The sequence below is a fragment of the Mytilus trossulus genome, chromosome 8, assembly GCF_036588685.1.
Source record: "Mytilus trossulus isolate FHL-02 chromosome 8, PNRI_Mtr1.1.1.hap1, whole genome shotgun sequence".
Taxonomy (NCBI): domain Eukaryota; kingdom Metazoa; phylum Mollusca; class Bivalvia; order Mytilida; family Mytilidae; genus Mytilus; species Mytilus trossulus.
The window spans coordinates 53,117,442-53,131,071 of record NC_086380.1 but is presented as its reverse complement, the minus strand read 5'-3'; the positions used below and the strand labels follow the sequence as shown (position 1 = coordinate 53,131,071).

General features: G+C 36.7%; 1 protein-coding gene across 1 annotated transcript in view; it reads right to left on the bottom strand.

The window, feature by feature from the left end:
- Positions 1–11,462, bottom strand: part of LOC134681131 (Na(+)/citrate cotransporter-like) — a 38,649-nt gene extending 27,187 nt beyond the window's left edge. The window contains exon 1 of the mRNA XM_063540580.1: positions 11,252–11,462. Coding sequence (XP_063396650.1) covers positions 11,252–11,350 — 99 coding nt within the window. The 5' untranslated portion in view covers positions 11,351–11,462. The remainder of the gene's footprint in view (positions 1–11,251) is intronic.
- Positions 11,463–13,630: the final 2,168 nt, after the last annotated feature.

Sequence of the window (13,630 nt, the reverse complement as noted above, 5' to 3'; positions counted from 1 at the left end):
GGTCTTAGGACATATATTAGTCCTCAGACACCTTCGATAACACGACTTAGAGTAACAATTTTCTTAAGAGGGTCTTACGACATATATTAGTCCTCAGACACCTTCGATGACACGACTTAGAGTAACAATTTTCTTAAGAGGGTCTTACGACATATATTAGTCCTCAGACACCTTCGATAACACGACTTAGAGTAACAATTTTCTTAAGAGGGTCTTACGACATATATTAGTCCTCAGACACCTTCGATGACACGACTTAGAGTAACAATTCTCTTAAGAGGGTCTTAGGACATATATTAGTCCTCAGACACCTTCGATAACACGACTTAGAGTAACAATTCTCCTAAGAGGGTCTTAGGACATATATTAGTCCTCAGACACCTTCGATGACACGACTTAGAGTAACAATTCTCTTAAGAGGGTCTTACGACATATATTAGTCCTCAGACAGCTTCGATAACACGACTTAGAGTAACAATTCTCCTAAGACGGTCTTAGGACATATATTAGTCCTCAGACACCTTCGATAACACGACTTAGAGTAACAATTCTCCTAAGAGGGTCTTATGACATATATTAGTCCTCAGACACCTTCGATGACACGACTTAGAGTAACAATTTTCTTAAGAGGGTCTTAGGACATATATTAGTCCTCAGACACCTTCGATGACACGACTTAGAGTAACAATTCTCTTAAGAGGATCTTAGGACATATATTAGTCCTCAGACACCTTCGATGACACGACTTAGAGTAACAATTCTCCTAAGACGGTCTTATGACATACATTAGTCCTCAAACACCTTCGATGACACGACTTAGAGTAACAATTCTCTTAAGAGGGTCTTATGACATATATTAGTCCTCAAACACCTTCGATGACACGACTTAGAGAAACAATTCTCCTAAGAGGGTCTTAGGACATATATTAGTCCTCAGACACCTTCGATGACACGACTTAGAGTAACAATTCTCCTAAGAGGGTCTTAGGACATATATTAGTCCTCAGACACCTTCGATAACACGACTTAGAGTAACAATTCTTTTAAGAGGGTCTTAGGACATATATTAGTCCTCAAACAGCTTCGATGACACGACTTAGAGTAACAAATCTCTTAAGAGGGTCTAAGAACATATATTAGACCTCAGACACCTTCGATAACACGACTTAGAGTAACAATTCTCCTAAGAGGGTCTTATGACATATATTAGTCCTCAGACACCTTCGATAACACGACTTAGATTAACAATTTTCTTAAGAGGGTCTTATGACATATATTAGTCCTCAGACACCTTCGATGACACGACTTAGAGTAACAATTCTCTTAAGAGGGTCTTAGGACATATATTAGACCTCAAACACCTTCGATAACACGACTTAGAGTAACAATTCTCTTAAGAGGGTCGTAGGACATATATTAGTCCTCGATGACACGACTTAGAGTAACAATTCTCTTAAGAGGGTCTTAGGACATATATTAGTCCTCAGACAGCTTCGATGACACGACTTAGAGTAACAATTCTCCTAAGAGGGTCTTATGACATATATTAGTCCTCAGACACCTTCGATGACACGACTTAGAGTAACAATTCTCCTAAGAGGGTCTTATGACATATATTAGTCCTCAGACACCTTCGATTACACGACTTAGAGTAACAATTCTCTGAAGAGGGTCTTAGGACATATATTAGTCCTCAGACACCTTCGATAACACGACTTAGAGTAACAATTCTCTTAAGAGGGTCTTAGGACATATATTAGTCCTCAGACACCTTCGATGACACGACTTAGAGTAACAATTCTCCTAAGAGGGTCTTATGACATATATTAGTCCTCAGACACCTTCGATTACACGACTTAGAGTAACAATTCTCCTTAGAGGGTCTTAGGACATATATTAGTCCTCAGACAGCTTCGATAACACGACTTAGAGTAACAATTCTCTTAAGAGGGTCTTAGGACATATATTAGTCCTCAGACACCTTCGATAACACGACTTAGAGTAACAATTCTCTTAAGAGGGTCTTAGGACATACATTAGTCCTCAGACACCTTCGATAACACGACTTAGAGTAACAATTCTCTTAAGAGGGTCTTAGGACATATATTAGTCCTCAAACACCTTCGATGACACGACTTAGAGTAACAATTCTCCTAAGAGGGTCTTAGGACATATATCAGTCCTCAGACACCTTCGATGACACGACTTAGAGTAACAATTTTCTTAAGAGGGTCTTACGACATATATTAGTCCTCAGACACCTTCGATAACACGACTTAGAGTAACAATTTTCTTAAGAGGGTCTTACGACATATATTAGTCCACAGACACCTTCGATGACACGACTTAGAGTAACAATTCTCTTAAGAGGATCTTAGGACATATATTAGTCCTCAGACACCTTCGATGACACGACTTAGAGTAACAATTCTCCTAAGAGGGTCTTAGGACATATATTAGTCCACAGACACCTTCGATGACACGACTTAGAGTAACAATTCTCTTAAGAGGGTCTTAGGACATATATTAGTCCTCAGACACCTTCGATGACACGACTTAGAGTAACAATTCTCCTAAGAGGGTCTTAGGACATATATTAGTCCTTATACACCTTCGATAACACGACTTAGAGTAACAATTCTCTTAAGAGGGTCTTACGACATATATTAGTCCTCAGACAGCTTCGATAACACGACTTAGAGTAACAATTCTCCTAAGACGGTCTTAGGACATATATTAGTCCTCAGACACCTTCGATAACACGACTTAGAGTAACAATTGTCCTAAGAGGGTCTTAGGACATATATTAGTCCTCAGACACCTTCGATGACACGACTTAGAGTAACAATTCTCTTAAGAGGGTCTTACGACATATATTAGTCCTCAGACAGCTTCGATAACACGACTTAGAGTAACAATTCTCCTAAGACGGTCTTAGGACATATATTAGTCCTCAGACACCTTCGATAACACGACTTAGAGTAACAATTCTCCTAAGAGGGTCTTAGGACATATATTAGTCCTCAGACACCTTCGATAACACGACTTAGAGTAACAATTCTCTTAAGAGGATCTTATGACATATATTAGTCCTCAGACACCTTCGATAACACGACTTAGAGTAACAATTCTCTTAAGAGGGTCTTAGGACATATATTAGTCCTCAAACACCTTCGATGACACGACTTAGAGTAACAATTCTCTTAAGAGGGTCTTAGGACATATATTAGTCCTCAGACACCTTCGATAACACGACTTAGAGTAACAATTTTCTTAAGAGGGTCTTACGACATATATTAGTCCTCAGACACCTTCGATGACACGACTTAGAGTAACAATTTTCTTAAGAGGGTCTTACGACATATATTAGTCCTCAGACACCTTCGATAACACGACTTAGAGTAACAATTTTCTTAAGAGGGTCTTACGACATATATTAGTCCTCAGACACCTTCGATGACACGACTTAGAGTAACAATTCTCTTAAGAGGGTCTTAGGACATATATTAGTCCTCAGACACCTTCGATAACACGACTTAGAGTAACAATTCTCCTAAGAGGGTCTAAGGACATATATTAGTCCTCAGACACCTTCGATGACACGACTTAGAGTAACAATTCTCTTAAGAGGGTCTTACGACATATATTAGTCCTCAGACAGCTTCGATAACACGACTTAGAGTAACAATTCTCCTAAGACGGTCTTAGGACATATATTAGTCCTCAGACACCTTCGATAACACGACTTAGAGTAACAATTCTCCTAAGAGGGTCTTATGACATATATTAGTCCTCAGACACCTTCGATGACACGACTTAGAGTAACAATTTTCTTAAGAGGGTCTTAGGACATATATTAGTCCTCAGACACCTTCGATGACACGACTTAGAGTAACAATTCTCTTAAGAGGATCTTAGGACATATATTAGTCCTCAGACACCTTCGATGACACGACTTAGAGTAACAATTCTCCTAAGACGGTCTTATGACATACATTAGTCCTCAAACACCTTCGATGACACGACTTAGAGTAACAATTCTCTTAAGAGGGTCTTATGACATATATTAGTCCTCAAACACCTTCGATGACACGACTTAGAGAAACAATTCTCCTAAGAGGGTCTTAGGACATATATTAGTCCTCAGACACCTTCGATAACACGACTTAGAGTAACAATTCTCCTAAGAGGGTCTTATGACATATATTTGTCCTCAGACACCTTCGATAACACGACTTAGAGTAGCAATTCTCCTAAGAGGGTCTTACGACATATATTAGTCCTCAGACACCTTCGATGACACGACTTAGAGTAACAATTCTCCTAAGAGGGTCTTACGACATATATTAGTCCTCAGACAGCTTCGATAACACGACTTAGAGTAACAATTCTCCTAAGACGGTCTTAGGACATATATTAGTCCTCAGACACCTTCGATAACACGACTTAGAGTAACAATTCTCTTAGAGGGTCTTATGACATATATTAGTCCTCAGACACCTTCGATGACACGACTTAGAGTAACAATTCTCTTAAGAGGGTCTTATGACATATATTAGTCCTCAGACACCTTCGATAACACGACTTAGAGTAACAATTCTCTTAAGAGGGTCTTATGACATATATTAGTCCTCAGACACCTTCGATGACACGACTTAGAGTAACAATTCTCCTAAGAGGGTCTTAGGACATATATTAGTCCTCAGACACCTTCGATAACACGACTTAGAGTAACAATTCTCTTAAGAGGGTCTTATGACATATATTAGTCCTCAGACACCTTCGATAACACGACTTAGAGTAACAATTCTCTTAGAGGGTCTTATGACATATATTAGTCCTCAGACACCTTCGATGACACGACTTAGAGTAACAATTCTCCTAAGAGGTTCTTATGACATATTTTAGTCCTCAAACACCTTCGATGACACGACTTAGAGTAACAATTCTCCTAAGAGGTTCTTAGGACATATATTAGTCCTCAGACAGCTTCGATGACACGACTTAGAGTAACAATTCTCCTAAGAGGGTTTTAGGACATATATAAGTCCTCAGACACCTTCGATAACACGACTTAGAGAAACAATTCTCTTAAGAGGGTCTTAGGACATATATTAGTCCTCAGACACCTTCGATGACACGACTTAGAGTAACAATTCTCCTAAGAGGGTCTTATGACATATATTAGTCCTCAGACACCTTCGATGACACGACTTAGAGTAACAATTCTCCTAAGAGGGTCTTAGGACATATATTAGTCCTCAGACACCTTCGATAACACGACTTAGAGTAACAATTCTCTTAAGAGGGTCTTATGACATATATTAGTCCTCAGACACCTTCGATAACACGACTTAGAGTAACAATTCTCTTAGAGGGTCTTATGACATATATTAGTCCTCAGACACCTTCGATGACACGACTTAGAGTAACAATTCTCTTAAGAGGGTCTTATGACATATATTAGTCCTCAGACACCTTCGATAACACGACTTAGAGTAACAATTCTCTTAGAGGGTCTTATGACATATATTAGTCCTCAGACACCTTCGATAACACGACTTAGAGTAACAATTCTCTTAAGAGGGTCTTATGACATATATTAGTCCTCAGACACCTTCGATAACACGACTTAGAGTAACAATTCTCTTAAGAGGGTCTTATGACATATATTAGTCCTCAGACACCTTCGATGACACGACTTAGAGTAACAATTCTCTTAAGAGGGTCTTATGACATATATTAGTCCTCAAACACCTTCGATGACACGACTTAGAGTAACAATTCTCTTAAGAGGGTCTTATGACATATATTAGTCCTCAGACACCTTCGATAACACGACTTAGTGTAACAATTCTCTTAAGAGGGTCTTATGACATATATTAGTCCTCAGACACCTTCGATAACACGACTTAGAGTAACAATTCTCTTAAGAGGGTCTTATGACATATATTAGTCCTCAGACACCTTCGATAACACGACTTAGAGTAACAATTCTCCTAAGAGGGTCTTATGACATATATTAGTCCTCAGACACCTTCGATAACACGACTTAGAGTAATAATTCTCTTAAGAGGGTCTTAGGACATATATTAGTCCTCAGACACCTTCGATAACACGACTTAGTGTAACAATTCTCTTAAGAGGGTCTTATGACATATATTAGTCCTCAGACACCTTTGATAACACGACTTAGAGTAACAATTCTCCTAAGAGGGTCTTAGGACATATATTAGTCCTCAGACACCTTCGATGACACGACTTAGAGTAACAATTCTCTTAAGACGGTCTTATGACATATATTAGTCCTCAGACACCTTCGATGACACGACTTAGAGTAACAATTCTCTTAAGAGGGTCTTATGACATATATTAGTCCTCAGACACCTTCGATGACACGACTTAGAGTAACAATTCTCTTAAGAGGGTCTTATGACATATATTAGTCCTCAGACACCTTCGATGACACGACTTAGAGTAACAATTCTCCTAAGAGGGTCTTAGGACATATATTAGTCCTCAGACACCTTCGATAACACGACTTAGAGTAACAATTCTCTTAAGAGGGTCTTATGACATATATTAGTCCTCAGACACCTTCGATAACACGACTTAGAGTAACAATTCTCCTAAGAGGGTCTTAGGACATACATTAGTCCTCAGACACCTTCGATAACACGACTTAGAGTAACAATTCTCTTAAGACGGTCTTAAGACATATATTAGTCCTCAGACACCTTCGATAACACGACTTAGAGTAACAATTCTCCTAAGAGGGTCTTAGGACATATATTAGTCCTCAGACACCTTCGATGACACGACTTAGAGTAACAATTCTCCTAAGAGGGTCTTAGGACATATATTAGTCCTCAGACACCTTCGATAACACGACTTAGAGTAACAATTCTCCTAAGAGGGTCTTAGGACATATATTAGTCCTCAGACACCTTCGATAACACGACTTAGAGTAACAATTCTCTTAAGAGGGTCTTAGGACATATATTAGCCCTCAGACACCTTCGATAACACGATTTAGAGTAACAATTCTCTTAAGAGGGTCTTAGGACATATATTAGTCCTCAGACACCTTCGATAACACGATTTAGAGTTACAATTCTTTTAAGAGGGTCTTATGACATATATTAGTCCTCAGATACCTTCGATGACACGACTTAGAGTAACAATTCTCCTAAGACGGTCTTAGGACATATATTAGTCCTCAGACACCTTCGATAACACGACTTAGAGTAACAATTCTCCTAAGAGGGTCTTAGGACATATATTAGTCCTCAGATATCTTCGATGACACGACTTAGATTAACAATTCTCCTAAGAGGGTCTTAGGACATACATTAGTCCTCAGACACCTTCGATAACACGACTTAGAGTTACAATTCTTTTAAGAGGGTCTTAGGACATATATAAGTCCTCAGACACCTTCGATAACACGACTTAGAGTTACAATTCTTTTAAGAGGGTCTTATGACATATATAAGTCCTCAGACACCTTCGATAACACGACTTAGAGTAACAATTCTCTTAAGAGGGTCTTAGGACATATATTAGTCCTCAGACACCTTCGATGACACGACTTAGAGTAACAATTCTCCTAAGAGGGTCTTAGGACATATATAAGTCCTCAGACACCTTCGATAACACGACTTAGAGTAACAATTCTCTTAAGAGGGTCTTAGGACATATATTAGTCCTCAGACACCTTCGATGACACGACTTAGAGTAACAATTCTCCTAAGAGGGTCTTAGGACATATATAAGTCCTCAGACACCTTCGATAACACGACTTAGAGTAACAATTCTCTTAAGAGGGTCTTAGGACATATATTAGTCCTCAGACACCTTCGATAACACGACACTTTTATATCTTGAAGTGTGATTTTTCAAAGAGGGACTTGACTTGATTAAGAATAAGCGAATAATGGATAAACATTAGTTATAAAATAAAATGTAAAATGAGCAAACAAAACTTATAATAAAAAAAATACAAAAATCACGGAATAGAAAAAAAGCCATCGGTCCGGATCCAAACAGTTAGTTTCTTTTTATAGAAATAAAGTCTTTGCTGGACCATGTAAAATATTCCAATACAACATAATTCTTTGACTGCGCCTACTCATAAAAAAATGACAAAAATGCGTAAGGATATCTTATATAATGGAAACAGAAAGTTTGATTTACTACACGATTGTCCGATTCAGGTTTGAAATGTAATAAAGAGAAATGAAAGATTCTTTGTTTTATTTGTTTTAGCATCATTATCCTCTGAATAAAAAAAAACACCAAAGAATCACACAGAACTTGCACTAGACAGCATTGTTTATCTCAGAAATCTACCAAATAAAAGTACTGTACAGTTCTTTAAATTTATTCGACTATATTTGTTGTTTAATAAACAGCTTCGCCATGAGCGCATGATACGCCCGACATCTTATGTGGAAGTTATATGCAATAATCATCAATAGTTTCTGAGAAAGTTTTAAGCAATAACTATTTATAGTTTTTGAGACACGGCGGGAAACCCCCCACCCTGGTTTTTTTTTTTTACAAAAAACTAAATATCACTGAAATAAAATTTTGAATAAAATCCAAAAAGTATACAGATCTTTAGATTAATATAACAAAGTAGTGTGTAAAGTTTTAAGCAATAATCATAAATTATTTTTGAGATACGGCGCGACATGTAAAAAAAACCTCCCCTGTTTAACAAAATACTCAATAACTCAAATTTTTTTTTTTGAATCATCACCAAAAAGTATACAGATCTTTAGATAAATATAAAAAAGAAGTGTGTTAAGTTTTAAGCAATAATCATAAATTGTTATAGAGATAAGGCGCAACATGTAAAAAAAACCTTCCCATTTTTTACAAAATACTCAATCACTCAAAAATGAAATATGAATCACCATTAAAAAGTATAAAGATCTTAGATTAATATAACAAAGAAATGTGTAAATTTTGTAGCAATAATCATAAATCGATTTTTAGATATGGCGCGACATGTAAAAAACCCTCCCCTTTTTTTACAAAATACTCAAAATACTCAATAACTCAAAAATGAAATTTTGAATCATCACCAAAAAGTATACAGATATAATGATTACACACCCCTGTTTTAGCTACAAAGTGCCGTAAATCAAAAAGTTTAAATCTTATTTTCACCAAAAAGTATACAGATCATTTGACCATCACAAGAAACAACTATATTAAGTTTCATGAAATTGGATAAGTCGTTCTCAAGTTACGGTGCAACATGTTTACGCCGGACAGACAGACAGACAGACAGACGGACGGACGGACGAACAGACAGACAGACAGACAGACAGACAGACAGACAGACAGACAGACAGACAGACAGACAGACAGACAGACAGACAGACAGACAGACAGACAGACAGACAGACACGGATGGACGGACGTATAAAAAAATTGTATTGGACGTTTTATTTTATGATGTTTCAGTACGGTTCATTTTTTTCTCCTGCACAAAAAATCTTGTTGAATAAGGGACTGATCGTCGTTTCACATCTCTTATCACTATTTACATCAACATAAGTTTGAAATTGGCTATTTTAAAATATTTGTTTATCTACATTTTAAGTGTACCAGGAAAAAAGGGATTGTTTACGAGGTTTCGGTTTAAGTTAGTAAATGGAATTTTCAATGTAGGTCGACGATGCTGTGTCTGATGGCAAATTGCCAGATTTTTTTGTTTGTACTGATTCTTTTTGTTTGTACATGCATAACGGTTTGTTTACATTCTATCAAGGACTGTAGGATCTTTTTTTTTTTTATTTGCGGCAAAACAGAGTCTTTCAGTTTTTGCTTACAGCAGATTTCAAACACAATTAAATAGTCCTGAACCAGTACATGAAATATTTACCACTGGAGGTTAAGTAACCAACAGTCAATTAAAATATATTTACATATTCTCACAATTCATTTTTTTTTCAAATACATGTTATAGTTAGTAATATGTTCTGCATTGCTCTCGTACAGTAATATTCTGTGAAGTGGCTACCTACATGTATCAACTCTCCATTTAACATGTTGACTACTAGTACTTTTCTTCAGGGATTTTTTTTTGCTACTAAAATCATATGTATTTTTTGTTGCAACAAAACTTTTCACTTATATATTTGCACTCGTGAACTTTATAATGCTGTATGATTGTCAGTATCACGGAGCAACAAGGGTCCCAGAGATGCGGTGTGTAGGCCAACCAGCGTGTGAACATGCCCTAGCACTCATCAACCTTGCCCCAGCGATCTGGCTATGGGTGAATAGTTGGTCAGATGAAGATCATAGCTCTGTTAACTGAAGCAGTTTATCTAAGAGAAGGAAAACTCGATACAAAACCAATGGCAAGATGGGAGTCGTGAAATTTGGCTAGCGACTCATCTAGAGGAAGGAAACCTTCATGAAGAAATCACTGTCCCTCCTTATAAGGGGGTTGTGCGCTGGGCTAGTTACTCAACCACGGAAAAAAACTTGTGTTACAGAAACAGAAACAAGGGTGTTAATGCATTATGTGTTCAAGAACATGAAGAGGATTAAGTAAGAACATGTAAGTATGATTGTCAGACAATGATATACACAAGAAAAGATAATTCTCGTCACTTCTTACATAAATAAATTAGCACTAGACTTAAATAAATAACAACCATAAATCAATCAAAGAACGAAACGGACAAAGAACTACATGTACGAACGAAACTCTTGGTCATATACATTTTCTATCAGAATTTAGCAAAACGGAAGGTGTATACGCCTTGTAAATATGTACAAAACATTAATTTCTGAAAAGTGTTTATAAATCACAGCTGTCAAAAAAATAAACGAGTTGAAGAGATGTGTAAAGACTAATTTTATAAATTGTATACGTACATTACACGTACATTGTATGTTAATATATGGATATCATAAACAGAAAAGAACACACGTTCCTGCATAAATTATACATAAACACGGATATTCATCTCGTAGGATAATTCATCAATTTGGTCCTTTTTGTGGTCTAGCAATGTAAATAAAATTAAAAATGGAAATGATGAATATGTCAAAAAGACAACAACCCGACCATAAGAGCAGACAACAGCCGAAGACCACTAATGGGTCATCAACACAGCGAGAAAATCCCGCACGCGGAGGTAGTACTCAGCTGGCCCCTCAATAATATTGTGTACTACTTAGTAATTAGTTGCATTAAATAAGAAAAGACGAAAACAAATCTTACCTTTGTTTCAATGCTATAAATAATTGGTAATAGTATTATAGGTGTCAGAATTATGATAAATATGTTCCTCAATCGAAGTAAATCTCGTAATACACCCATCTCTCGGTTATAAATTGTGATGATTTAAATCTTATATATATATATATACAAACTGTCAACTTCTCTTCAAAGGTGACATGCAGGTATCGCTATATACATAGATAGATGTGACTTTACCTTTCCTTAAATAGTTTACGAAAGTACCTCAAGTGAGATTAACGTACCGACAATAACCGATTTAAGTCAATCAGGAAATAAACTGTATAACATTATCTATAATCAAAGATATAGGACAAAAGGGGATTAGTTTTCAGATACAAGCTTTAAGGGGTTTGGAAGGAAATTAACGATTAAGATAACCCGATTCTAAATTTTAGTAACACTCTATTGCAGATTCAATGCTGTAGAGGGTGTAGAGGGTGTGTACTTCTCGTTTAATTAGAAAGTGTATAATGGTGGTGGGGGGGGGAGGGTATCGTGTTTTATCATACAATCGTTCAAAATATTTGTCGGTTCGGTTGGACTGCACTCACCTCGGGGTCCACTTCCTATATTCAAGATGATAGGACGTGCCACTGGAGTATCTATGATGAGTTTATTTTCCTAGCTTGAAAATATATGAATAGTTTGGGAAAACTATAAGAAATGTATGATATTGTCAACAAACTTCTCAGTTGTTTCTATTCTTATGCATATATAATCCAAAAAAAGAAAAAAAGTAAATGCACTAAAGCTTCGAAAATGTATAAAAAATAAATTTAAATAAAATTCCGGGAAATTTCACGAATGAATTGGCGAATTTACGTCATGGCAAAACACGACGTCATACGGTTGAAAACTTTCAGACGGAAGATTATTTCGTTACTATTACGCTTCAAATTCGGAAAGTATCTAATAAAAATGAAGTTTTTGAGGTAGGTGCTAGTTCATTTTAGACTCTTTTGCATTTATCGAACATTTAAAAGTTTTTTAGAAGTCAAGATGGCGGCGTACTCCTTAGTTACGACATGACAGTTTGCATCTGATGGTACATATAGTAGCCATCAAAGTTATAATGTAAACTAATAATCGCGTATGTTTGGCTGAAGAATTATAAGGATTAAACACATTTTTTCTAGAGGTTATTGGTGTGTAAACCGGGTCTCTAACTCACAAACTTGACATAAAAGTCCTTCGGACTTTTATTCAGTTTGTGAGTTAACCGCCCCGGTTTACACATCAATAACCTCTAGAAAAAATGTGTTTAATCCTATAATGCCCCACCTACGATAGTAGAGGGGCATTATGTTTTATACCCCACCTACGATAGAAGAGGGGCATTATGTTTTCTGGTCTGTGTGTCCGTTCGTCCGTCCGTCCGTTTGTCCAACTTCAGGTTAAAGTTTCTGGTCAAGGTAGTTTTGGATGAAGTTAAAGTCCAATCAACCTGAAGCTTAGTTGACATGTTCCATAATTATGCTATGACCATTCAAATTCTAATGCCAATTTAGACTTTTTACCCTAATTTCATGGTCCACTAAACATAGAAAATCTTAGTGCGAGGTGGGCATTCGTGTAATATGGACACATTCTTGTGTTTGATTTGTTATATTAACTTCAGTTTATCTTCGTTTAAGTAATCAGTTCAAATACACGCTATAGTTATCTACTCGATTTGAGAGTGCTTGGTCGATGTACACATACAGAATGTGACCGGGTTGAACCTGTAAGCGGGGACCCCAAACCTTCCCCTAACCTGTTATTAGATATAGGAAGATGTGGTGTGAGTGCCAATGAGACAACTGTTTTACAGATGACGACATATAGTTTTTAGTATACTTATAGAATACGGTCGTTACACATGCAACAGAAGAAGGGTACATTGTACAACTAGACGTACAGTACAACAAGACAAAACGACAACTACACGTAAAGCAAGAAAATACGACCATTAAATATATAACAGGTGCAAACGATCATTACAAATAAAACAAGAGGAAACAAAAATTACTCATAAAACAAGAGGAAACGGCCAAAACACACACAAAGGTAGAAAACGGCTACTCATACAAAACGAGAAAACTACAATAATACAATAAAAAAAAATATGGTCATTACGTGTACAAGAAGACAAACTGCAATTACACATGAAACATGAGACAACAGTCATTCGACATACAACAGGAAAAAAACAGCCGCTGTACATATAACATAAGACATTGTTAATGCAACCATTACACAAACAAAAGAAGAAAAATTCCATTTTAATTACACGTAAAACCCGAAGAAATCGGCCTTTACACGTTAAACAAGAGAATACGGCTATTAAGAGTACGATAGGAGACACAATACAGACAAAAA